Source organism: Macaca mulatta, chromosome 14, assembly GCF_049350105.2.
Source record: "Macaca mulatta isolate MMU2019108-1 chromosome 14, T2T-MMU8v2.0, whole genome shotgun sequence".
NCBI lineage: Eukaryota > Metazoa > Chordata > Mammalia > Primates > Cercopithecidae > Macaca > Macaca mulatta.
The window spans coordinates 121,527,418-121,554,446 of record NC_133419.1 but is presented as its reverse complement, the minus strand read 5'-3'; the positions used below and the strand labels follow the sequence as shown (position 1 = coordinate 121,554,446).

Genomic DNA, 27,029 nt, shown 5'->3' with positions numbered 1-27,029 from the left:
TCTGCTCGCGGCCAATGTGAGCATCAATGCAAAGGCAGACACCCTTAGAGAGAATGAGGAAATAGGGCCTAGGACCATTTACTTCACTAGGCCAGATGCCAAATGTGGTGAGGCTTGGGTTGAAGGGAAAGAGACAGATTTTTTTTTTTTCCTTTCTTGATACTGTGTTGCAAGCCTTTCAAATTGGTCAGCACCTATTAAAATACTGGAATGAGAACTGTAAGAACAGCAGACTCGGCTGGGAGAACAGGGCTTGCATTGCTGCTGGGGGTTGAGTCTGATCCTGCACATGAAACTGTGCTTTGAGATGTTCCTCTCTGTCCCTCAAACCATTTAATGGGCATGACTCCTTCCTTCAGCTGCCCTCCCCAGTCCTTCCCATGGATTTTTGCCTATTTTAGGTCTAAAATAGCTTGTTGGGATGGGTTCCATAAACCTTCATGAAACTCTGTTTCTCAAACCCCATCCTCCTGTCCCATTCCCTGGATCAAAGCTTCCTGAGTTTTCCATGAGCTCTGACCTCCTTAGCTATCCCTTCCTTCCTAAGACATCCACGAGGCCACATGATCATAAAAGCACAGAGTTTTGTGAAAGGTCATTAAGTCCAGGCCCTGGCTTCCGCAGCCCGCCTCCAAGGTCACCATGTTGACTAAGCACTAATTAGACGCCAAGTGTGCAGATGTCTAGATATGCCTTTGCCTCTGGGCATATCTTATCAAAGACAGGCATCCCTCCTATTTTTAAAACTCACCAGAGAATTTCCCACTCCAGGAGTGTACCTAATTCCATTGCCATCTCCTAGACCTGATGCTTTTCCACTTCTATCTATAACTCATCATTCCGCCTGACTCACTCACTCACTCATTCACTCAACAAATACCTAGTAACTGCAGACATGTGTTGCTTAACAGTGGGGACACATTATGAGAAAAGCATCATCAGGCAATTTCTTCATTGTGTGCCCATCAGAGAGTGTGCTTACACAAACCTAGATGCTATAGCCTACTACACTCTTAGGCTATATGGTATAGCGTAGTGCTCCTGGGCTACAAACCTGTATGGTATGACTGTACTGGATACTGTAGGCAATTGTAACACAGTGGTACGTACTTGCATATCTAAACATACCCAAACATAGAAAAGGGACAAGAAAAATGTGCTATTATCATCTTTGGAACCTCCATCATATAAGTTGTCCATTGCTGACCAAAATGTCATTATGCATGCATCACTGTACCTCCATCTAGCCAGGCTCAATTACAGTACAGCATGGCAAGGAAATGACAGTCCTAGAGAGATGCAAAGTGGCACGGAGGTTAAAAGTATAAACAGTAAAGCCATACGGCCTGGGTTCTGGTCCTGGTCCTCTGCTCACTGGCTGTGTGGCCCTGGGCTATTTGCCTAACCTTTCTGGGCTTCGGTTTTATCATCTGTAAAATGGAGATACTGATAGTAGCTGCCTCAGGAAGTTGTAGTGAGCATCACAAGCGCTGCCTCGTGGAGCTTTTAAAAATAAAATAACGTGTATAATGGGGCTAGGCAGGGCATAAAAAGCCACACAATCCTAGTCTCCTGAGAACTTGGCTCTTAACAAATGTACACAAGCAGATATTCTTGGCCTGCCCCACGGAGAAGAACATCCAACTCAGTGGAGAACGGCCATGGAAAGGTTTGCTCCCGTTACACGTGCCGGAAGGGGCCAGAACTGCAGAGAGGAAGCACAGGGACTGGGCAGAGGGGAGCCACTCCGGATGAGCCCTGACTCAGGAAGTGGCCAGGGGGTGGACAGAGCACCAGACCAGGAGCCAGGAGTCCTGGGGTTAGTTCCACTCTGCAACAGCCTCGATGTTTGCCCTTGAACAAGACCCCCACATCCCCACTCCACATCCCATTCCAGCCTGGGCTTCAGTTTCCTTATCTGAAAAATGAGGGAGTAGATCAGCTTAAAGGCCCTTCTAAACGATTCTTGGATCCTAAACTCAGGCAGCTCTCGGCAATGGTATTATTGAGAGTCTGGCCGCGGGGGACCTGCAGACTTCACTAAGTGACAACCCAGTACCTCCACACAGCCTCTCCCTGCTGTCTACAGCTCACTGCTTCCCAAACATCACCCCCTGCAACCACTTCCCACACTTTCTACCTCCCTTTCTGAGCTGGGACGGGAGCGGGAGACGGCTGGACTCCAGGAGGGTGTGTTGCCCAGGGGCTGGTCCACAGAGGGGCGATGTGCAGAGGCCAAGGGGCACCAGGAAGAGCTCTGGCGGGTACTTACCGCAGGCCCAGTGAAGGGCACATGGTCACAGTTCTCCTGCCAGGACTGGTTGAGGCTCTGGGCAAACTCTTGGAAGAAAGCATGGGATTGGTTGAAAATGGAAAATCCCAGGATGTTGACACGATCATCCACAAGGCTGTCCATTCTCTGGAGTGAGAACTCCTGGAAAGACCCAGCATCAGAAATAAGAACATAGTTAGGAAAGGGTGAAGTGAGGGATGGACTTCAGTAGAGCACGTCCGGGTACTTCATTCTAGTCCAGAGAACACCAGACAGTCTGTTGGGACCTAGGAGTCCAGAGTTAATGAGAGTAGTTTTTCTAGGAGTTAACACTGTAATAGTGGAGGGTGGAGGAGGAAAAAAAAAGCAGAATGATCTCTAAACAAGTATATACAAGATGCACTAGCTAGAGAAAGAAAGAAAAAAGCCATGTGCCCAGTGGAGGCAGCACTAGGCACATGGGGTTTTTTCCACGGGAAGTGGGATGCTTGAGCGGTGTCTTGAAGGATATATAGGCATTTTCTGGAGAACTGTGGGTGGTCAAAGGCTACTCCAGCCAGAAATCCCCACATATACAAGGGCACAGAGCTGAGAAAGTGCATGGCCCTTTCAGTCAACTGCCCGTGCTGTACTTGTACTTTGATGAAGACGTCACTTCTTAAAGTGTGATTCTACCGTCAGCATCATCCAGGTTCCTTTTTAAAAAATGATAGGGCTGGGTGCGGTGACTCACACTTGTAATCCCAGCACTTTCGGAGGCTGAGGCGGACGGATCACTTGAGGTCAGGAGTTCGAGACCAGACTGACCAACATGATGAAACTCCATCTCTACTAAAAATACAAAACTAGCCAGGTGTAGTGGTGTATTCCTGTAATCCCAGTTACTTGGGAGGGTGAGGCAGGAGAATCACTTGAACCCAGGAGGCAGAGGTTGCAGTGAGCTGAGATTGTGCCATTGCACTCCAGCCTGGGCAAGAAGAGCAAAGCTCCATCTCAAAAAAAAAAAAAAAAAAAAAAAAGGATGATTCCTGAACCCCACCTAACACCACCTGAACCCGAATCTGTGGAGCTGAGGCCCAGGAGCTTGCATTTCCAGTGGGACCCTAAGTCTTATACACCTGAAGCATGGGTTAGCACACTGGATACAAGGGGGCCTGGGAGAGGGATGGTGAGAAACGAAGCTGGGGCAGTCAGCAGACGCCAGACCATAAGAGTGAGGATGCCAGGCTTGCGAATGTGCCCTTTGTCCTAGGTGTGATGGAACCCAAGGGAACTGTCAGCGGGGGAATGCCAAAACCAAGTTTGCTTTCCCAGAACCTCAACCTGAGGGATTGTGGGTGGTGCCTTCATTTACCACTAATTTTTGCATTCACTTGATAAACATTTAAGCATTTATCATGTGCCAGACATGGTTCTAGGCATGGAGGATACGGATGAGAGAGACACAGTTGCTGCTCTCAGGAAGCCTGCAGTTAGTGGAAGAGACAGATAGTCAGGAAACAAATTCATCATCATTTTGTATAGCTAGGGGGATGGGACTTGGGGTGAGGGACTGCTACTTTAGATGAGGCAGTCAGGGAAACCCCATCTAAGGCAGTGATATTTAGAAGCTCAAAGGCGTTCTCCCTGCAACCCATGGTCCTCATGCAATCAGCCGGGTGGGGCCAAGTGATAGTCAGCAGGTGTGAGTGCACCAAGGCCAGTTAGAGTTATAGAGAGGGGCAGTGTCCTCCTCTGAGCTGGGAGCCCTGGCCCCTAAGATCTCCCTGGGCCCTGTACAGCGAAACCAGTCAAGAGGGTGTAGATTATCCAGCTCACTGATCCCTGCTCCCAGAAAGATGCCTTCAAATGTGTGTCAGGCCACCTTTTCACACAAAAATCACATTCATTGCATGTTCATTCCAAGTGCCTTGCACACAGCTCCACACCCTGGGGGTACACAGGACTTCCAGACCCAAGGACTAGCCCATCAGCTACTCAGCCTGACATGACAGATGGCAAGCGCCTTGGGCTTTCCTTCTGGCCAGGCAGGCAGAAATATTGCTTTCCTCCAGGCAGTCTCCTCTTCTGAAGACTTAGCTGCTGTAGGCCCCTGGCACCACCCTTGTGTCCTTGCCACACAGCTCCAGTCACTGCCAAGGTCTCAGGCTGCAGGCCTGAGCTCACCTGCCCAAAGCCTGGATTCATTAGCTTACACGTGCAAACTGGAGGTACCAAGCTTCCTTTGAAGCCACCAATGCCTGACAGAGTGGATTTGGATAAGGATTAAGTGTATTTTGGATCCTGCCACATTCCCATTAGGGGAACAAGGACATGCCAGAGAATGTACTGATTCCTACACTGATATTATCTCCCATCTCTCTAACAGGGCAGCTGCCCATGTGCTGTGGGCTATCGGAAGGCACAAGGGGGCAGACGGCTAATGAGAAGAAGATTCATTTGGCAAGGGTGCAGTGACTGGGGCAGAGCCAGACTGTTGTGGGCAAACCTGGGCACAGTTGGCAGGGGCTGGAAAAGAGCCAGGGGCTCTTCCCTGGCTTCCTTATCATTGTGGGCAGACACATCAGCTCAACTCCATCCTCTCCCCACATGCATAGCCTGATGGATGGAGGCTCATTTTAAGGAAGCCCTGAGGCCCTGGATGTTCACAGATTCACAGTGGCAGCTGGGGTGATATAGTGGACTCAGGCTTTGGTGTTCAAATCCAGGTTCCTTACCGCACTGGCTGTATGACTTTAAGCAAGGTCTGTAACCTTCTGGGCTTCAGATACTCGTTTTTAAAAAAGAAACAATATTAGCAACCTTATAGGTTATTTCAAGGAACAAGTAAGATGCATGCAAAGCTTAGCATCATATTTGGCAAATACAACAGCTACTGAAAGACCACAGTGAAATCTGGGGCAGCTTCTGGCTCTCTGCCTCTTCAGTTCCACTTGTCTTGGAAACCTAAGTTAGGAAGGTATTCCCTTCAAATGCATGTTCTAGGTGGAGTAAGAATGAATGAGTTAATTACAGACACTTAGAGACAGTCTACCCAGAAGTCAGCCAGTCTGTCTTCCTGCTTTTTTATTCCTATCTTCTTATCCCTCAATTATACGCAACTTTCAAAGGCCAAACCAGATAAAAAGATAAAAAGATTCCAGAAGTTTCCTTGATAATTTGTTCTGTTTATAATGACTCATGGGATAGCCTGTGGAAGGACAAGGAAGGGGGAGGGGCACATTCTTTTACTGCCATTTCCCACGACACTCTAAGGTTCTATATCTAAGAATCCTTACAGTTAGGAAATTCTTCTTTTCATCTAAACTTAGACTTTCCTGCTGCTATTGAAGACTATTGTCTAAAAGAACATGGGAAATAGCTGACCACCACTAGTTTACAAACAATGAACATCTTCTGTGCCAGTATTTCTCAAAGTGTGTTCCTCAGGGCATTAGGTTTCCAGAAATTTCATGAAGACAAGTTTCCATGCTCAAATAAGGCTGGAAAACAATGCACATTATATCTGCCTTTTCAAGATTCATAATACTCACTAGCCTATTAAAGGCTGAAAAAAGTACGGCAGCGAAGCAGCTGGTTTCATTTTGTTTAACCCTGAATTTCCCAAACACACTGACCATGGAACAAATCAGGACCGTGGGTTTTTTTTCCTCCTCCAAAATCCATGAGTGCCTGGCAGTAGCATGCTTCAGAACGTAATCTGGGAAATGCTACTCTACATCTATTCAGAGAAACATTTCTTATAAATCCAAAGTCAAGTGGTGGGGGCATTTTGTGGAGACAGTTCATAAAACTAACACATTTCAGGAATGGAAGGGATTAAAGTTCACCCAGTTTCTGCTGCCCACCCATCTTGAGTCCTACCCAGGAATGCACACCTGGCTCACTTAGGCTCCCACTGTGCCTCCCCAACCCCGCCCCAGCCACACTGCCTGGCTGGTTGTAACCTTTATACAATGACAGAAAGGGCTGGAAGCAGTCCCTCAGGTGGAACAGGTCCTCATGGGGACCTTGATCCTCTTCTTACAAATGTCCCAGGAAGGGATGTCCTGAGGGTCCCTGCTCCCAACAAGCGTCGACTCCCATTGTCCCAAACCAGGGTGAAGCATAGAGCAAATGAAACCTGGTAAAGCCAAGTGGTGGGGCAGAGACCAGGACCAGGTCTTCCACGACTCCACGTGTGGGTGGCTTTGTGACAGACCCCATGTTGCAGTCTTTGTTCACACACGTGGCCTCTCTCTACAGAGGGCTGTGTGTTTCCAGGAAGTAAAGATACATTTGCCTCATTTTTGAACTTCACATTGCAGCTACAGAGTGCTTGATACCTAGAAGCTGTTTGGTCAATGCTGTTTTGAGGACAGTTGATTGACGACATCTTAATGCCTTGGGTCTCACTGTGGCCAACTCTAACACCGAGCACACACTGTCACACCTCCAGAAGGTGTAAAAACATGCGTAGAAGCTGTGCTAACCACTGACTGTCGCCTGTGAATTGCATTACTGTATTTTTAAAAATCCTGACAGCTTGCTTTCTTATCACTGAGCTTTCACATGAAAAACATTTTTAAAACTGTGTGCATGTGTGTGTGTGTGCACATGTGCATACATGTGTGCAAATCTTTGTGTATACAATGGTATGGAAGGGTCCAAATAGCTATAGTTGAAGGTCAGGTCAGAACCACAAGTGGATACAGGGGGATGTTATCCTGGGATGAAGGAAGGCCTCATGGATAACGGCTTGAGAGCTACATGGAAGGGCGCCCCTCACTTTCTGCAGCAGATGTGCCATGTCCAATGTCCTGGTTTACCAACAGGCGTCCATTCACCGTGAGCTGCAGGAAGCTTCCTGGGTCTACTGCCTATTCATCACCTGGGCCAGGGAGCAAGAGCAGGCTCTGCGTAGGGGCTGAGTTGGGGATGGGCTCAGACAAGCAGAGGTCCTAGAGCTGAGGTAGTTTTGTTGGAGGAAGAGAGGAAGAGAGGGCCTGTGAAACTGTGAGATTACCATGGCTGCAAGGTGCTGACCATGCCTTACACCACACAGGGTCTGGTGCCAAGAAATACATAGCTTCAGTGTCTGGTATCTGGGAACATGGAGGGATAAGGGAAAGGCTGGGCAGACCTTGTGGGCAACTTCTGCAAGGGAGGTCTGGGGGAAGCAGTGCCCTGAGGACATGTTCAGCTGGGCTAAGCAGTCCAGTCCTGTCACTGGGGGCTGGATTTAGTCAACCCTGGGGACAGGACGAGGTTAGTCAACTACAGCTAAAAGCACAAGAACATTTAATGACCCAGATTAAGTTTCTGTGTTTGACCTGAAGTAGAAAAGCAAGAAACCAAAGCACAGGTCCAGGAGGTGTCCTTAAATCAAGTTCATCTCCTAACTCAGGCCAGATGGGTAAGTAGGGGAAGCGGCATTCCGTGATGTTTTCTGCCCAACAGCCCCTTCCCCTTTGCCTTCCTAACCAATACGTGCATTACTATTCTCCCAGGCACCTAAGCTAGAAACTTCAGACAGCCTCGACTCCCTTATTTTTTAACTCCACACCCAGTCAACTGCCAATTCTGTCAAACCTATCTCTTAAATGTCTCTTGAAGCTGTCCCTTCCTTTCTAATCCCACCAGGCCTCGTCATTTCTCCTCTGCAATAGCTGCTATTTAATGGAGATCATGCCTGTGATTTTGGGATACCTAGCCACCATACTGTTCAACTCCCAGGTTCCATTTATACTGATGACCATGTGAATGGTGCCCCTTGGCATTGTGCAATGTGGCAATCTCATCACGAAACAGCAGCATGTATTAGAAAAAGCACAAGTTTTAAAATAAGGCAGTCTTGGTTTCAAACCCTCATTTGACCACATACTGGCTGGCTGATTTCAGGCGGGTCTCTGAACTTTCGGTGTGTTCACCTGTAAAGTGTGGGTAAGAGCATCCACCTTGCATGGGTAATCCATGAGCAGTGCCTGGCACACAGGCACTCGCGGCCTGGGAGTCCTCTTCTGTCCAAGTGCAATCTATCCTCCGTGCTGCCGGTGTCACCAAAGTGGGTGCGCTGCCCCACTCTCCTCCCTTTTCCTGGTCCCCCTGAACTGCTGGGCCCTGCCAAAAGGAAAGATCTGGCCTGGAGGTCTTGCCTTTCTCTTTCTCTTCCTCTTTGCTTGGAAAGAGATGATTCTTAGCTACTTGTCAAATGGGAAAAGTTTTGCTAAATAAGTCACCACAGGCTGGGCGCAGTGGCTCACACCTGTAATCCCAGCATTTTGCGAGGCCAAGGCAGGTGGATTACCTGGGGTCAGGAGTTCAAGACCAGCCTGGCCAATATTGTGAAACCCCGTTTCTACTAAAAATACAAAAATTAGCCAGGCGTGGTTGCGTGGCATGTGCCTATAGTCCCAGTTACTCGGGCGTCTGAGGCAGGAGAATCACTTGAACCCGGGAGGCAGAGGTTGCAGTGAGCCAAGATGGTGCCACTGCACTCCAGCCTGGGTAACAGAGACTCTGTCTCGAAAAAGAAAATAAGTCACCATAAGATGCTAATTGCTTGGTGTGGCGATTTGTGTTGAGATAGATGCCTTTAGTTGAAATTCCAGATCTTTCAACCATGAATAATCACAAGAAAGCAGTAATTCTAATAATAACTCCTACAATTTACTGACCACCAACTGTGTGCCAGGCAAAACTGAGCACTTCACCGAGAACATGGGAGAGCTGAGGTTCGCCTCACATCGCATCTGTTCAGCATGAGGAACCCAGACAAGGAGTCACAGCAAGTACCAGGTGCAGCAGGTGGGAAGGAATTCGAAGCCAATGCAGTACAACTGCAGGCTTGTGTGGCTACCATGGCTCAGAGAAACAGGCAGTCGAATGCAGCTTGGTGAACTTGGCCAACTTCTGCTGAGAGCTGTCCAGCAGCCTTAGCCACCCCTAGTAAAATCTCTCCACGGTCATCATTATTTGAGCCTCAAATACTTCCCCGCTGGCCTGTGAACTCCTGGAAGGCAAAATGGACTGTCTCACTCACCGCTGTGTCCCTGGCACCTAGAAAAATCAGTGAAACCAAAAACTGCCTTCTGGGCTCAATTAAACGGTTAGGAGAATAATAATGCTGGAAAGAGTGAGTATGGGTCTGGAGTCGCGGCATTTTACATCATACACTGTCTGTGGGCATTTTGACCTAGATTTTCCTCTCTGAAATCCCACATTCCAAAAACCAATCTTTTTTAAAAAAATCTTTTAATTTCTTTATTTTTATCTTTTTAAATCAGAAAAGTTTCCTCATTTTAAAATGGGGGAAATCAGACTTCACAGTGCCATTGTGAGACTCAAAAATGATAATATATAGGAGAGCTCTGTGCAGACTGGAAGCATGATACAGACTCCTTGAGTTATTACTATTATTAGAAGTAATAATAGAATAGCTCGAGGAATGCATGTTTCATGTACTTTCAGGGATCATTAGCAGGTTGTGAGGAAGGCAGTGTGCAGAGGCCTTCCTGAAGCCCACCAGATCACGCCACAAAGGTGGCCATCTCTGGCGTCTGCATAAAGCCCTCAGCCCCAGGTAGCCCCAGAACCTTAACAGCTCCCTTCCCACCAGGGCCACAGGCAACTTATAAAAGGTGTCACCCCAACACTTCTATGACCTCTGAAATCTCTCCGAATGTGAACACCTGGACCCATTTGGGTTTTAACTGCCCCTATTTGCAGCCTCTTCACTCCAGAACCGGCTCTGCTTCTTAACAGTGGTGTTTAAAATCCTTAACCCCCTTAACAGTGGGGTTTCCAGCAGTCCCTCATGTCTTGCCTGCTTTCACCCAAGCCTCAGCCTTTGATCCTCTCTGCTCCATGCTCAGCCCTGGACCCTGACTGCCTGGGAGAGGAGGCTGGCAGCCTCATGTCACCCACGTCAAAGTGATTTATGAAATATCAATTTATTACTGAGTATAATAACATCAAATGCTTCCATGGATGTGGCTGAATGAAGCTTACAGGGCACTTTCATGCACTGCTTTTGGGTCTCCCAACCGTAATTGGAAGTGGACAGAACAGGTTTTATTCATGTTCACATGTGGTACAAGAGGAAACCATGGTGACCAGGAGTTAAATGTCTTGCCCCTAAGACAGATATGGAATTAAGATCCAGGTCCTTGGCAAAGAAGACCAGTGATTATTCTATCTTCCCTTATTCTATTTTCCCTTGTTCTATCTTCCCTTATTCTATCTTCCTTTATTCTATCTTCCCTTATTCTATCTTCCCTTATTCTATCTTCCCCACCATGTGCTCAGCACCGGGCTAGGCCACTAGGAGGTGGTGTCGGGGCATACCCCATCCCTGAGATTATTAATGATTGACAACTTCAAATGTTCTCACTCCAGGAGTCCTGAGAACACTAAACAATTCTAATTTCTTAGAATATTATTATGAAGTTGAAAAGGAGGAAGATAGCCTTAAGACTGTATCACTCTTTAACTTGAACTCTTTATCTTCCCACTTGGATCTGCTTCCCTCCCTTGGTTCCCTCTTTGTGAATGTCACATGATCCACCTGTCAATCAAGCTAGAATTTAGAATGCATCCTCCACTTCCATGTTCTCACTGTCCCCATCTCATTCATGTAAGCAGGTATGCACTCATTTATTGTCATTTGAGGACATTTTAATTTCTTTACATCTCTTGAATCTGATCCCTGCCCTCCACCCCATCATCTCTACCTCAAATCAGATCCTCACCAGCTGGGTCCTAGACTACGGACTCACTGGTTTCTCTTCCTTTAGTCTTGCACTTCTCCAAGTTCCTTCTCCATGTTATTGCTGGAGTGATCTTTCTAAACTCCAAATTTGATCATGAACTTCCCCCTCGCCGAATACTCCTTTATTGCATACAGGACTCCTTTATTGCCTACAAACCCTTGGCTAGACATATAAGTCCTTTCATGCTATGATTCCTGTCTACCTTTTCCTCAGTGTCCACCTTGACCTCCTCCATCACTCAAGCCTGGCAGAAGTGGCCACTCAATCATGCCCCCATTACACCTCATCTACATACCTGTCATCACTTGGAGCTTTTTACCACGAGTTTGTTCAAAGCTACCTCTCCAAGGACTAGATGCCATTTGAAATAAATGCACTTACATTATCAGTGTTCACTCTGGTGCACCCCATATAGAAAGAAGTCAAGGCTGTTGACTGAAAACATTTAGGAAGGGAGCACTTGTCAGGCTGTGCCTCATCTCACCCCATTGGCAGCCTGGCCCTCTCACCTGCCCAAGGCTCTTCTTCATAGTTAGATCCATTCACTGCTCCTTGGGATCTAATGCATCGCAGAAACCAGGCCCCAGACCCTTGTCTCAGAAGTCCCCTCTTAGCCTTTTTGCAGGAAAGCCCCGGAGCCACCAGAAGTCCAACATCTCCTGGGCACGCTTACATCCTCTCCTTCCCTCCTAAGCCCACTTAACTGTGGTACCTGTCTGTCTATTTATCTGCATCAAAGCTTGTGCTGTCTGTGTAGGCTGGGAGATGGCTTTTTGTGTAATAGGTCTTTGAAGACAGTAGCAGCTGGGAGGCTAATTCATACCTGTCAATGAATTTCATTTAATAGGAGATTGGTCCTAAATCTCCCAGCTTTGGATTCTTCTCCCTGCATGTTTCGTATTCATTTAGCCCCATAACCTGGACATGCACATCCCTTCCTCCCGGGAACTCTGTCTTTTCTCTGCTTTTCTTTCCCAACATGAGTCCACAAACAGGACTTCAAAGGCAGACCATATTCCATCTTGTTCAATGCTCTATCCCCTTCACCGTACCTTGTGCTTAGCAAGTGCTCAATACACATTCATTAAATTAGTTAATGTTCACCTGCAAACACTCATCAGGGTAGAACTACCTTTACAAAGCCTTCAGTCATACGCTTCCCAGAAGAGGAAGGCAGAGGCCAGGAGGAAAGCCCTCTTACCTCCTCGGCAGCGGCTGGGTCTGTCTTCATTTTTTTAATCTACAAGACTGTTCTGGGTCTCTGGGTGCGAAAAAAGTAGTTATTAACTGTGTGGTTAACTGTGCAGCTGAAACCTCAGGAGGTCAAATTGACATGAGAACTGGTGGACACCTTGGGCTCTCCCCTTAGGCTGCAGTGAGCTACCGCTTTTCTGCAGGCTTGCTTTCTTCTTCAAGCACGGATCAGGATTCACCGATCAGGCCTCCTGTTTATACATCAGGTACTAAACCTCTCCTTTCCCAGGTCCCAACACATTAGAATCAGGCATGCAGAGATCCCAGGCACCCCCAGCCCCACCATCTCACCAGGGGTACAAGGAGTTGTTTAGGAAGATGAGTGATGCTGTCAATCAGTGGCCTCTGCTCCTGACTAATTTATGTGCTCCATATTGGCAGCAGGATCAAATAATAACAGTTTTTCAGCTCTTGGACACTTTTTAGATCTTAGTTTCACTCATTCCTCCATTCATTCAACAAAAACATGAAGGTCTCCTTGAGAACACACATCATGCTGTGCACTAGAAATAGAACAATAAGCACACCCCATGCCTGTCCTCAGGATGCTTAAACTTAGTAGCAGGTGGAGGGCAAGTCCTGAAGTGTGGTTAATTACACAGTGCGGCACGTATAAAGTGGTCTCTTCTACCAGAATTGCTGCTGATATTCCTGAGCTGAGGGTTGACTGCAAGTTGAGACCCGAAAGCTGAGCAGGAGTCAGCCAGATAAAGAGGTAAAGAGGAGTTTCATGAACAGAGAAACCACAGCATGTGCAGAGCCCCAGAACAGCAAGAGCTTATGACAGATTCAGGGACCTGCAAGTCCTTCAGTATGGCTGGGGTGTGCAGTGGGAACGGGAGGTCACCGGAGTTATGTTAAAGGGTTCAGACTTTATCCTGAGGGTAATGGGGAGACAGACACCGAAGGGTTTTAAGCAAGAGAGCACTATGATCAGGAATGGTTTTAGGACTATCTTAACTCTCTGCCAAGATGAAAATCCAGCTTTGGAATTCACAGGAGAGGCATCTACCACGTGAGCTATGGCTGGAGGCTTCAGTGGGATGGGCAGGCCTCAGGCTTGCCACTGGGCTGTGAACGTGAGGGAAGCTTCAGATGGTGATTCACTGAGCTGTCGATGCCTTTGACATGGAGTGGAGCCTGACGCTGAGGATGGAGAAGCTGGATTGCTTAATAATAACAGCAATTGCTACTCCTAATGGTGCTTGTAATACAATAGCACTTATAATGTAATAATAATAATAATGCGATTTGCCATAATGCCTTTTATTCTCAGTCTCCCTCTGCTTTCCAAACATTCATTAAATCTCAAACACACTTCTCAGCAGGGCCCAAATTCCTCAGGGCCACCAGCCTCCCTGCTAGCCACAGCAGTTTCAAGAGGCCTTGGTTTGCCCCTTTGCCTTGGCTGTCAGTTTTCCCTCAGGGGCTGGCTTACAGGCCATCATCAGGATGCAAGGGATGGGCCCTGCCCTGAGCTCTGCCTTGCTCCGGCAGAGACAACACAGAGTTTATCATTTGCATGATCAAGGGATGTATGGATTTCCTGCCTCAAGTGTCTCCAGCACTCTCCTTCCGGTGCCCTGGCCCCAGATCTCTCCTTGTATACCCTTTCACCAGATGGTAGAGAAGAAAGGAAAATAAGTAAACTAATTTACACAGTTGGCATGTGTGGTAGGCAGGATTCTAAGATGACCCCCAAGAAACACACACACACATACACACGCACACACACACTCTCCAGGACTGTGACTATGATGAATTTTACCTCTGCAATTAGGTTACGCTATATGACGCAGTTGGCTTCAAAGAAGGAGATTATCCAGATGAGCCTGACCTAAGAGTCCTTTAAAAGCAAAGAGTTTTCACTGACTATTTGCAAAAGAGGAAGCCGAGGAGATATGAAGTGAGCGAGGGGTTGGACTAGAGGGAGGTTCCCTGTTGATGAGATGGAGCAGTCATGGGGAAAGGACCCAAGAATGGTCTCTTGAGGCTAAGCTGTCCCTAGCCAAGAGCCAGCAAGAAAACAGATTTCATTCCTATAACCACAAGGAAGTAAAGGAAGTAGATTCTGCCAACCATAGGAATGGGCTTGGAGGGGGACTCTGTGCTCCAGATGAAAACGTAGTCGGTGACATTCAGATTTCAGCCTGAGCAGAGAGCCAGTCATGCCATGCTGGACTTCTGACCTACGTGACTTTGCACTAATAAATGCTGATGTTTTAAGGTGCTAACTTTGTGGCAATTTGTTACACAGCAATAGAAAACCAATACAGCACAGAAAAGCCAAAAAGATCAGTTTGACAAGTACAAGATGTGGGCTGGGAGGTAAAAAGCAGATTCTCACATCCGCCACTTATTGAGTGAAAACCCTTAAACATCTCCGAGCCTCACTTTCGTACTGCGTAGAACCAGAACACCCACCTTGCAGTGTTATTTTGAGGGTTAAAGATCTTGAGTGGAAGGTGCTGGGCATGGCGTCTGGCACACTACTGGTACTCAGAGCCAGCAACGCCTGTTGTGATAATACCAGCTTTGGGAAATGGGCAGATTTTTATTATTAGACTCTCTTGATTGTGAATAATTGGAAATCGCTGGATCCGTAGACAGAAGGAAGGCCGAGGTATTTCTCATTAAATTAATGAGACTTCGGAATCTTTAACAACTTTGTGACAGAGGTCAAGGCAGCTTCCTCTTCTCCCAAAGCTCTATTAGGTAGAAGGCCTGGGCAGTCAAAGGCGAGCATTTCCATTATGTGTCCAGAGATACTGAACCACAGTAGTCTCCAGGGCTTTGTTCTTATTTCAGTTTGATGTATTTTATATGCACGGTCTGATGCACCCAGTCACCAATACACACGGGCATAGAAATTGTGTGTGTGTGTGTGTGTGTGTGTGTGTGTGTGTGTGTGTGTCAGGGGCAGATACAAGCAATGCATTTCAATTTTTACTAAATGGATGCTACACAAATATCTCAAACTCGGCTCTGGGAGCCCCGTGGGACTTATCTTCCCTGTCATGCTATTTGTCAAACATCAGCAAAGGGGTTGTCTGATAATTGGTTCCTCTGATGCAAAACAAGAGTTTCTTCACCTCCACCAGGGTCTCAACACCCCCTGTTGAGTTCAGGTGCTGTTGCATTCAGAAACTAAACGCTTCTTCAGTTTCTATTGATTTCCTGGCAATACTCATTCTGTTCTCACACCCCCTGTCCCCCTTGGTTAGGAACTGAGGGTATCTGGAAACTCCTGCCTCACCTTGGATAACCAGATCTCACTGAAAGGCCCAGGGGCTGGCTCCTCCTCCCCTACCCGAGCTCTGGGTGGGATAAAGAACTAATTGGTTAATTTTCATTTTTAGTAATCCTGCATCCGCCAGGTACACTGTCTGGCTATTCTTCCAGGATAACTGACAATAATGCCTCGTTTCCCCCCAATATACTGATTCATCAGTCCCAGCTGAGACCCACTCTTGCTGTGGGTGGAGAGCAGATGAAGGGACCCAAATCGAACAGCTTAATATTGGGGTACTCTTGGGGAAAGTTCCCATGCAGCTTGGGGCCATTCTTCTGATCACCTGAGCTTGCCAAGGGAAGGGTCTCATCTCTGATACCTTTTTCTCCTCTTCCTCTAGCCCAATAGGACTGGGTGAACAGCCACATACCCACCAGCCAAGTAAGGCAGTGGCTTGATTCAAATGCCCCCTGAACCAGAGTCTGTGCTAGGTACTGTTAGCGTAAGGAGAGGGAAAGTCAGAAGTACTGAGGAAAGAGCGGCCGCCTATACATGCTGGCAAGAAGAAAGGTGAACAGAGCACAGGAGGTAAGCCCTGCCCACCTGGGGCCGCCTGGAGCTCCGGATGAAGTTCATTGATGGCATGGAGCATCTTAGAGTCAGTCTGTACCTGTGCCTACTACATCCCCTGCCCCCTTAAGGGCTTCCCGGCCATCCTCCCTGCAGCACTCCTCCTCCAGGAAGAAGTTTCTCCTGCCTTGGATCTCAGGGCGAGAAGGCTTCCAGGGTCAGGAACAGGGATGCACTCCAGTGCTGGCAGAATAAAGTTCACCTTTCAGATGCTTCTTCCTAGCTAGCACCGGAAGCAAACCAAGGCTACGCCACCTTTAGGACTGGCCTAACCTCCCTGTTCCTGCCCTAGGGAAGCTCTGGTTTCCATTCTCTTTTTAAGCCAGTAGGGCTCACAGCCTGGAAGAGGGACGCTTGTTGACAGCTATCCAAGCGGTAATCCCTGAGTCTGGGATTTTAGGATATTTAGCCTGGGACAGGCATTTGTAACAAGCCACCACCAAGCTAAAGGTGCTGACTCAGGTCCACTTGGGACTCACGCCTTTCCTCTTCCCCTGCCTTACACAGGACAGTAAGTTGGCTGACCGTGTGGAGTAATATGAAAGCTCTGAAAGGTTCTCCCCACCCCCAAAATACCCTCCTTACAAGCTCCACAATTTCTCATGCAATCTGCTTCCTTGGTTAAGGCCTTAGTTAAAAAGCAAATGTTGTCTGGGATGCATGAGCCATTAACTGTGTATATCCCCCACTTAGAATGTCCTTCTCTACCTGGCTAACTCCCATTGATTCTCCAAGGCCCTGTGGATGTGGCCTATTCCAGGAAGCTTTTGATGAACCTGCCAGGCTAGTCTGGAGGCCCTTCTCTGATGGCCCCATAGTACCCTGTGCATATCTTCATCACTTTATTAAACCCACTGATTCATGATAATTGGCATGTGTTCTTCTTCCCCTGACCTCCTGGAAGGTCAGAATTTTATTCTTCATTCTATACCCGACACATAGCACAGTAAGTGCTCAATTAATACTGGTCTAGGGAATGTGTGAACTGTGTGAGTGAGGAGACCTCCTCTCTCTACTCCTGACTCACTGTGAGAGCCTGGCCAAGTCACTTTCCCTCTTCAGTTCTGTTTACTCAACTGTAAAAGGATGAGATTTACTTAGATGCTCTCAACAATCCGAAAGAATTTAATGTTGTCATGGACATTAGCACCTTGGCATGAACTGGATTTTCAGATTGCGCCATCATCTCCCAGGGCTCTGTGGAGCAGGTGAGGACACAGGACAGGTACTTCTGGGTAAGGGAGTGGTAAGAGATTGAGATAGCTCACAAGACACGGGTGCTTCCCCACCTTGGGGTATCTGGACAGCTGAGTGCACTGCAGGGATGAACCAGCCAGACGAGGACACTGGAAAAACCGTGAAGAGGAGGGTGGCCGATTTCATCTGGAAAACAGGCTGGCCAGGAGAATTCATCTGGTTGTTCATTACGTATTCATCCAATCCATAAACCCAACAGAATTTCAGAGCTGAAAGGTCTTTGGAGACCTTCCAGCTTGTCTCCAGAGGAGAAAGGGCTTGTCCAAGATCACACAGTCAGTGGGACAGCCAAGACAAGACCCTGGGCCTACTGATGCCAATTCCAATGTTGAAATGTCCGGCAAATGTGCGTAGCAGCAGGACATCATCTCACTTGAGACTCCCTTGGCTGGCTCTGGCTCCACCTCTCTCCATCCCACTCTCCTGCTCCAGGCACAAAAAGGACCATAACTTACCACTGCCTACATGTCACTCTCCAATTGCCATCTCCAACCCATCCTTCATTAAGGGAAGCCATATCTGTAAACCCTCATCCAAACTCCCAAAGAAGAACTACATGCTCCTTCCTCTGAGCTGCACACCTCACATTAATAGATGCAGACCTCTTCAATTCACATCCTGCTGGACCACATCCTCCTAGTCCTTATATCTCCCACCATACAGCAGGCACTTAATAGATGTTTGCTGAATAAATGTAGTTGATGGTAGCATTTTCCATAGGTAAATTGCCTAATCATAGCTGGCTAATCATTTTATAATCCTATAACTTGGACCAAGGAACGTCAAGCTGTCAGCCACAGTTTCCACAATGCAAAAAATAAATCTGCAGTCAATGCCTCCTGAATCCCCTTGTGATTCTCTCTGTTGTTTCTCCTTCTGAATATACCTCCATCTTCCAACAACCATGTGCAGAGAACAGGTACAGGAAGGTTAGCAGCTTTGGAAAACACAGTTTTGGATCAATAGCATCTCTGTAAGAAACTGCTGTGCCCATGTACACCCAAGAGACACCTGTCACCGCCAGACCTGCCACCTCTCAGGGTTTGCATTTGGTGGGGTGGTACCTTGGCAGCTCACACTGACACAGGAGGAGCTTTCACTCCATTACTCTTTTTCTAGTTGCACTAAAAACATATTTATTCACCAAAGTATACTATATTATGCAGAGTGGCTCTCCTAAAAGGCTCAATAAAGCTGAAATATGTGGATACTCTTAATAATTTTACAATAAACTACACTTTGGAATCAATTGCTCTGGCACTAGAAAGTTGTCTGGCTGATGGATTATAACTTCTGGCTGTGTGCGTGTGTGTGTGTGTGTGTGTGTGTGTGTAGAAGTGTGCATAGGGATGTGCGTGTATTCGTTCAAGTGTGCCTGTTGCATTTTCCGTGAAGGACTGAAAGATGTGGAAACGGCTCAAGCATCCTGGGAACTATAGTTCCAACTAGGTGAGAGGCCAATTGAAATGTTTCTGATAACAGCTGTAGAGTTTTGGAAAGCTAGAGGCAGTAAATCAGGAAACTGAGGTCTAAGGATGGAAATACTCAACAGGGAAGTGAGGAAAAAAAGAGGGAAGGGAAATAATATTTACTAACAACCCTCAGGATTAGAAACTTCCCAAGGTGTTCACAAAATAATGTTATGAGATAAACATTATTATCTCCATTTTACAAGAGGGAAAACTGACAGGCCAACAGGTTAAGTAACTTGCCACATGTATGGCAGGGCCCAGATAGGAACTCAAGTTCTCTTTGATCTGAGGCCCTGGCAGCTTCCATTAAACCATATCTCTATCCTCAGTGTCAACACAGTAATCAGGCTCACCCAACCTCATATGCCAAGCCACTGGGACAGAAGACAGGACTAGATCACTTCATAATGGCCTTTATAACCTGAAGGAGAGGTTTGTTTTAAAGACCCTTGGCTTCTGGCTCCATGAGTCAGCTGCCAGGTGTTGGCCCGAAGACACCACATGATCAAGGCTGACCAGGGCATGGTGCGGCCAGTGAAGGAAACAGTCCCAGGTGACAGAGAGACCACTTGGCACAATCAGTCTGACTGTCCTTGCACTCTTCTGCCCTCCCCTGCCTCAATGATCATTCTTGGTGCCAACCCTGGGCCTCAGGTTTTGACATCACTCTCACTCAGCAGAACCCCTGAAATTGTGTCTCTTGGATCCTGAACTAAACCACCCTGCATGGGCCTGCACAACCTTAACTTCAAATCTGTCCAGCTCAGAATGGGAGGAAGGGTATTCCAGATGGAGTAGCTGTCATGTAGGCTATTCAAGTACCAGGGGGTCCTGGGGAATAGGGAACAGGGCCCAGCTCTCCTCGGCTGAAATGCAGATAGTTTCCTTCGTGCCTGAGGCTTAGTTGGGATGAACTGAATTCCTGTGGGATGTAAAGAGATGAGTTATCTCACTTAGCCAGCCCTTCTACTCCAAGAACTCCAGATACTACGGAATGCTCCATTCACTCATACAATATTTATTGAGTGCCTACCATGCAGGAGGCCACTGGATCTACGGTGATGAACAAGACTGATTTCATCTCGCTTTTCTGAAGCTCAAAGTCTGGTGGAAAGGTTAGCGTAGAAAAAGGGATTCCCACTCAAGATGAATGCTACAAAACCCAGAACGCACGGTGCTGGGAGAGCGTGTGACAGCAGACGTAACCTCGTGGGGTGTCAGGGAGACTTGCTGGGGGAAGTGACATTTAAGTAAGACCCAGAAGATGAGTAGCATCAGCTCGCCAAAGCAAGGAGTGAAAGAGTGGGGCTGTGTGCGTTCTCACTTCCTCCTGGAATCAATTATTTTTTCCCTCTCTGTCTGACCTGGGTCCCCTTTCTGTAATAATTTTAGCAATTTCAAATTACTTATGGCTAATCTCTCTGATAAACCTTTGGGAAAATAAACATAGGCTCAGGTCTGCTGACAATAAAATGAACCCAGGGGAGGAAAATTGGCTGCACATGTCCTTTCTGCCCAAGCAAGACAGAGACTGGGGCGTGGAGGGGTTGTTTCTGCAGGACTCACTTGGACCTGACTATAGTTTGGGAATCTGAGGAGCTGTCGGGTGAACAGAAACTGCTTCCACAAGTCACACGAACTCCCCAACCTGATGGGGCATTCTCCCCTCTCCCCAGGGAACGTCCCCAACTCCAAGGCATTGTGAACTGAAGTGAAACAGGTCCAAGGCTGAAAAGGCCCTTAGAGATCACCTAAAACAACCTCACAATTTTTCAGATAAAAAACTGAAGCCAGGCAAGGTAAAATGGCTCACCCAGATACAGGCGGTAGAGTGAAGAGGTTAAGAGCTACCTGCCTGGATTCGTGATCTGATTTGATCACCTTGATCAAGATACCAACGCTTTATAAGTCTCAAGCAAGCGGTAGAGTGAAGAGGTTAAGAGCTACCTGCCTGGATTCGTGATCTGACTTGATCACCTTGATCAAGATACCAATGCTTCATAAGTCTCAAGCAAGCCTCAACTTGCTCATCTCTAAAATAGGGATAACACTGTGCCTCCTGCTAGAGTTGTTTTGAGGTTTAAATGGGAAAATAACTGGGAAGCACTTATTAGCAGTTACTCACAGAAAGTATTCAATAAATATCAACCATTGATATCGCCATGCACTCAGCTAGTTAGTAGCAGGTCTGGAACTTGAAGCCACAGCTGCTTCACCACTAGTCCAGGGCGTCGCCTTCTATAATAATGAGGCTTCCTGCTGGCGTACTCCTTCCCCCTGCCTTCTAACATGGCATACCCAGCTCTCAGTCCCTTCTCTCTAGATTCCCCAAAAGAAAAACTCTGGGTGACCACTGCCTCTGTTGACACCCCACAAATGGCAGCCTACCGTCCAGCACAGTGATGGTGCCAAGAGCAGGGAGCTCTGGCCCTGCCTGGGGCATGGCAATGAAATGGTGGCAATGGCGTCCAGCTAGTCACACCACCTGCAATGCCGTAGCAGCTCAGTGACCAGCAGACTGCACAGCCTCCTGCTTCCAATGTCCAATTATTTCCCACCTTTCATTGGCAGTCCCTGACTTTTGACCCTTACCCTTAAATCTCAACACTTCTCTCTGCCGAGATGGCAGCTCCTGCCTTTGGCACAGGGCCCACTTATGTTCTCTGACAATAGATTGGGGTGATTTTATCTTTTCTATTAGGCAGTGACTGCATATCTCTCTGGGTTCATTAGTAGCTGGATAATCCCTCCAGATTTATTAGCTCAAATTGAGCTTCCTCCTTCATCTTTTCTCTTGTGGCATCAACCACCCCTGCTGTCTCAACGGTAGACTGGTTGCCCAGAGGCCCTTACTTCTTTATGTCTTTTATCCAAACTTCCATCAATCTTGCACAACAAAGGTTTTCCCCAACCAAACCCAGAGGCCAACTGGAAGACAGAGACTCCCTTGCAGATTAAAGAGCAGAACAAGCACAGTGCATCTATAACTGTCCTATGCATGCCCTCCTTGGATAAGAGAACACAGGGAGCTGACATCCTTATAACTAAGTGCTGATCTCCACTTTTAGGATCAGTTATCCTCTAAAGAGACAAGCCAGGGCTTGGGATGCTAATTTCTTTTTTAGTAATACATGATATAGATGTGTGATGATGATTGACAATTTAATAATGTGGCAGAGATTGTTTTGTGGTCATTAAATCCATTTCCTGTTCTCCCTGGGCACATGGCTAGACTACGTTTCCCAGCTTCCCTTACAAGTGAGTGTAGCCATGTGATGAATTCTAGCCAATGGAATTGGGAGCTGAAATAATATGTGTCACTTCCAGCCCTGACACATAAACCCTCCCATGTATGATCTTCCACGTTGTTTTCCTAACACTGGTCTCTAAGAGGACACATTTATAAACCAGAAGAAGACTGGGCCCTTGAATAACCTTACGGAATGCTACTCACCAGGAACACCCTTTTGGAATTTCAATTGAGTAAGAAATTTACTTCCACTGTATGACACTATGATATTTGGGGGTTTATCTGTTATAGCAGCTAGTATTACCTACCTGGTTCAGTGTTATCAGTAGCTAATTTTTAAATCTTACTAAGATTGTTAAAAGATGGATGTTATTATTATTCACATTTTACATATGAGGACAGACAACCCCCAAAGGCCTCAGCTTATAAGCTCCTGAACTGGGGATTTTTACCACTTCTGACTGATTTTAAGGATGCAATTTTTATACATCAGCTACTTTCTCTCATTATAAAGCTTCTTAATCACCAGGACTCTCAACTTCAGTCATGTGGTCTTGCTTCTTCCAATTTGCACACTTCAAATAGAAATAAAAAACACATCTGACTACTTCACACTCATTGGGATGGTTATTATTTTAAAAATGAAAAATAATAAGCATTGTCAAGATGGCAGAAAAACCGGGACCTTTGTACATTGCTGACAGGAACGAAAAATGGTACAGTCATTCTGGAAAACGTTGGGAGGTTTCTCAATAAATAAACGAATAATGACTACATGACCCGCAATTCCACTCCTAGGCATATACACAAAAGGATTGAAAGCAGGGACTTGAACAGACATTTGCACACCCATGTTCATGCCAGCATTATTCACAATAGCCAAAAGTGTCCATCCATGAATGAATGGATACACAAAATCTGGTGTGTGTGTCTACAGACACATAGTCTATTATTCGACCTTAAAAAGGCAGGCAATTCTGATGTATGAATGAACCCTAAACAAAGTCAAACACAAAAGGACAAATATTATATGATTCCACTTATATGAAATACCTAGAGTAGTCATATCCATGCAGAGAGAAATTAGAAGGTGGTTGCCAAGGGCTGGGTGGAAAAAGGAATGGGGAGTTTGTGTTTAATGGGTACAGAGTTTCATTTTGAAAAGGTAAAAAATGTTTCAGAGGCAGATGGTATTGATGGTTGCATAACAATGTGGATGTACTTAATACCACTGAAAAGTGTACTTAAATATGGTTAAGATGGCAAATGTTGTGTCATATATATTTCACAATAATACAAAGCTTAAAAAAAGAAATGCAATTTCTGACACATGCTGCAACATGAACGAACCTGGAAAACATTATGCTGAGTGAAATAAACTAGACACAAAAGATCAACATTGTATAATTCCACTTCTGTGAGGCACCTAGCTAGAATAGGCAAATTCATTGAGAAGAAAAAAACATGGAGGTTACCAGAGGCCATGGGGAGGGGGAATGGGGAGCTATTGCTTAACGGGTACAGAGTTTCTGTTTGGCTTGATTAAGTTTTAGAAATATATAGTGGTGGCCAGGCGTGGTGGCTCACACCTGTAATCCCAGCACTTTGGGAGGCCGAGGTGGGTGGATCACGAGGTCGGGAGATCGAGACCATCCTGGCTAACATGGTGAAATCTAGTCTCTACTAAAAATACAAAAAATTAGCCAGGTGTGGTAGCGGGCGTCTGTAGTCCCAGCCTCTTGGAAGGCTGAGGCAGGAGAATGGCGTGAACCTAGGAGGTGGAGCTTGCAGTGAGCCGAGATCATGCCACTGCACTCCAGCCTGGGCAACAGAGCAAGACTCCGTCTCAAAAAAAAAAAAAAATTGAAATATATAGTGGTGATGGTTGTACAACACTAAGAATATAATTAACGCCACTAAACTGCAAACAAAGGCAGGCAGATTAATTTCTGGATGAGGGCAGAAACTAGTTCTCTGTGTTGCCATGCTTTTATGACTTGGCACAGTAATTTTATTTCTCTTAATTTGTTCCTTAATGGGTCCACTTCATTTTGGCCTGGACTCTTGACCCCTTGCCTCAGTCTACCTGCCAGGACTTACTTCCTCATAGTTGCTCTTCGTGTGCCTGACCACATGTGCTGTCAATTTACCTGTCAAGTTCTCATGATTTGGACCTCATAAGCTAACCCTCTGCCCCAGGGCTCCCACCTTAACCAGGTACCATTGCCATCTGTTGATGAGAGATTTGCTCCGAGGGGAATGATTCCTGACCCACTAGAACCAGAAGCAGTGGCACGATGCTGTTTCACTTATCAAGTCTCTAACATCGGTGCCGACCACCCACATCTCACTTTGAAATAGATAATATAAATAAAAGGCTCAGATGTCAGCTCACTGTTTCCTATGACTGTGTGCCTTCATCGCTATACTTCCTGTCACTGACTTCCTCCTCTGTTCTGGAGAGGGGCTGTCCCTGTCTGCTGCTCCCTCCCCTCCTGCAGAAGTGTCTCTCTCATTGCCTGACACCTCACTGTCACCCTGTCACTGAGCCCAGCTTCCCCTGTACCAGAGACCTGGCCCTTCCCTGGACTTGCCCAGCTTCTTCCAGCTCTGCCTGTGATCGCCGTGTGACCTCTAGCAGCCTCCGCGCTCTCTGGCTCAGTTCCTCTTATTGCATCAGTCACCTCTGTCACCCAAGGTTCAGGGTTAGCACACTCACTCTTCTGCTGGCTAGACCCTGACAGAGAAAGAAATTGTGTTTCTATAGGGTCAAATGAACTGATGGTTTAGAAGTTCGATTCATGATGGATAATTTTGTCCCAATTCTTGTGATGGTTAATCAACTGACAGAATCCACAGCAGTCAACCTAATTCATTTATGATAGATGCCCTAAATCCACCACTTTTCTTTATGCCTGGATGGGAGTGAGGTATGGGCATTTGATCAATTACTCAGTAATTACGGACACAAATAAACCCTACAATGGTAGGTTCAGTCACACACAAAAACCGTACTACCTAGTCCTATTTCTTATCTGGAAATAAATAAAATGGCATTTTAGGAGTCACTTTCACAGGCAATGCATGGCTGGGGAGCAAAATAAGCATCTTCCATTCCTTTGAGCCCATGGGAGGCATAAGCTGGACTTCTTAAAATAACACCTTCTCCTAAATAAACTTGTACTGTGAGTCTGTTGCTGTGTGTACATTATCTCCCAAAGCATGTGCTATTAGTATCTAATTACAGAACAGGTTCCTGGGGCTCAGAAAGGTTAAGCAACCTGCACAGGATCACACAGCCAGTAGCAAGTCAAACAAAAGTTTTGAGTCATGAGTACCTAATGCCAAAGTCCGTACCCTTCCCGTTTACCAAGCTTGTTCTCTAAAAGCTGATCTGAGGACCTACTGCATCACTGTAGCAGAATTCAGAGTGATGAGACATGGTGGAGATCTCCAAGGGATTCAGAGAAAGAAGAAATAAGAATGAAAACCCACTTGGCATCTGTATTGGGGAGAAGGGACTGGAAAATGTAGAAAACAACTCATTATCCTTTGGATGAAGCCTCTCCCTCTATGGCCCAAAACACCAACTGGGCCAGATGTGGTGGCTCACGCCTGTAATCCCAGCCCTTTTGGAGGCCAAGGCAGGCAGATCACCTGAGGTCAGGAGTTCAAGACTAGCCTAGCCAATGTTGTGAAACCCCGTCTCTACTAAAAATACAAAAATCAGCCGGGCGTGGTGGTGTGTGCCTGTAATCCCAGCTACTTGGGAGGTTGAGGCAGGAGAATGGCTTGAACCCAGGAGGCAGAGGTTGGAGTGAATCAAGATGGCACCACTGCACTTCAGCCTGGGTGACACAGCGAGATTCTGTCTCAAAAAAGCAAAAACAAAAACAAAAACAAAACACAACAAACAACAAACAAACAAAAAAACACCAACTGCAGCTGGGCAGAAAGAGTGGTCCTAAAAAGTTTCTTTACTCCTATTAGAGGTTTGTCCCTTTTAGAAAGCCAAAGCACTCATGAGAAGCTTCTAGAATATTCTCTCACTGGCAGACTTTTGCAATGGCTCTGCTGTCGTTTTCTTGACTATTATTCAGTCAGCATCACTCAGTTACTTTTCATCATGATTTCCCCTTGCAAACTTACAAACTGTTAATTCCATGAGTCCTGTTGATTCCTAAAGCTCATCTCATCCATGGCCACCCAAAAAGGAGAAAAGTTCTTTGAAAACTGAAAGCATCATAGAGATATGTATTTTTCTAAATATAATGCCTTAGAAACATACAGTACTTTGATATTTACAATAAATTTTTACTTACAGAATTCCATATAAAGTTTTATATTCCCAGTTTTAAAATGAGAAAACAGGGGTTCAGAGTCACTGCAACTCAACCAAAGGCTCACAGCGAGCATAAGGCAGAGCCAGGACTTGACTCGGGCCTCCTGACTTCAAGGGCCAGTGCTTTTTCCACTAGATAACATCGTCACCATTGTTCTTACGATTTCTATGAATGGGAAATAGTGGTACACTGTGGAGGATGCTGTCTTGAAAACCTCTAAGCCAAGCAACTCCACCTTATTCTGGTTACCGTCCTGGGAACTCATGTTCTAAATGAATGGCTTCCTTCCATCTGCTAAATCACCCCAGTGACACCTCGCTGCCCAGTTCCTTCCTCCTCTACTGATGTTGCCGGCCTAATTTAGGGAGCCTGTCTGGCAGGCTGGCACTGGCCTGCTTTTTCCCTCTCCTCCCTCTATTTCCCAGGCTCCCGAAATGGAACACAACTGTACTTTCATCTCTCTTTGCTCCTCTGCCAACTTGCCCAGGCTCTCCCAGATGCCTCCTTACTTTAAGCAAATGTTTTTGCATTGTTCTGGGAGTCTAATCCTTTTTTCCCTTTTTCCATAT

At 46.5% G+C, this 27,029-nt stretch overlaps 1 protein-coding gene across 1 annotated transcript in view; it reads right to left on the bottom strand.

Moving 5' to 3' along the window:
* Positions 1-27,029, bottom strand: part of GRIK4 (glutamate ionotropic receptor kainate type subunit 4) — a 332,638-nt gene that overhangs the window by 124,498 nt on the left and 181,111 nt on the right. The window contains exon 7 of the mRNA XM_028834083.2: positions 2,273-2,434. Within this exon, the coding sequence (XP_028689916.1) occupies positions 2,273-2,434 (162 nt within the window). The remainder of the gene's footprint in view (positions 1-2,272; positions 2,435-27,029) is intronic.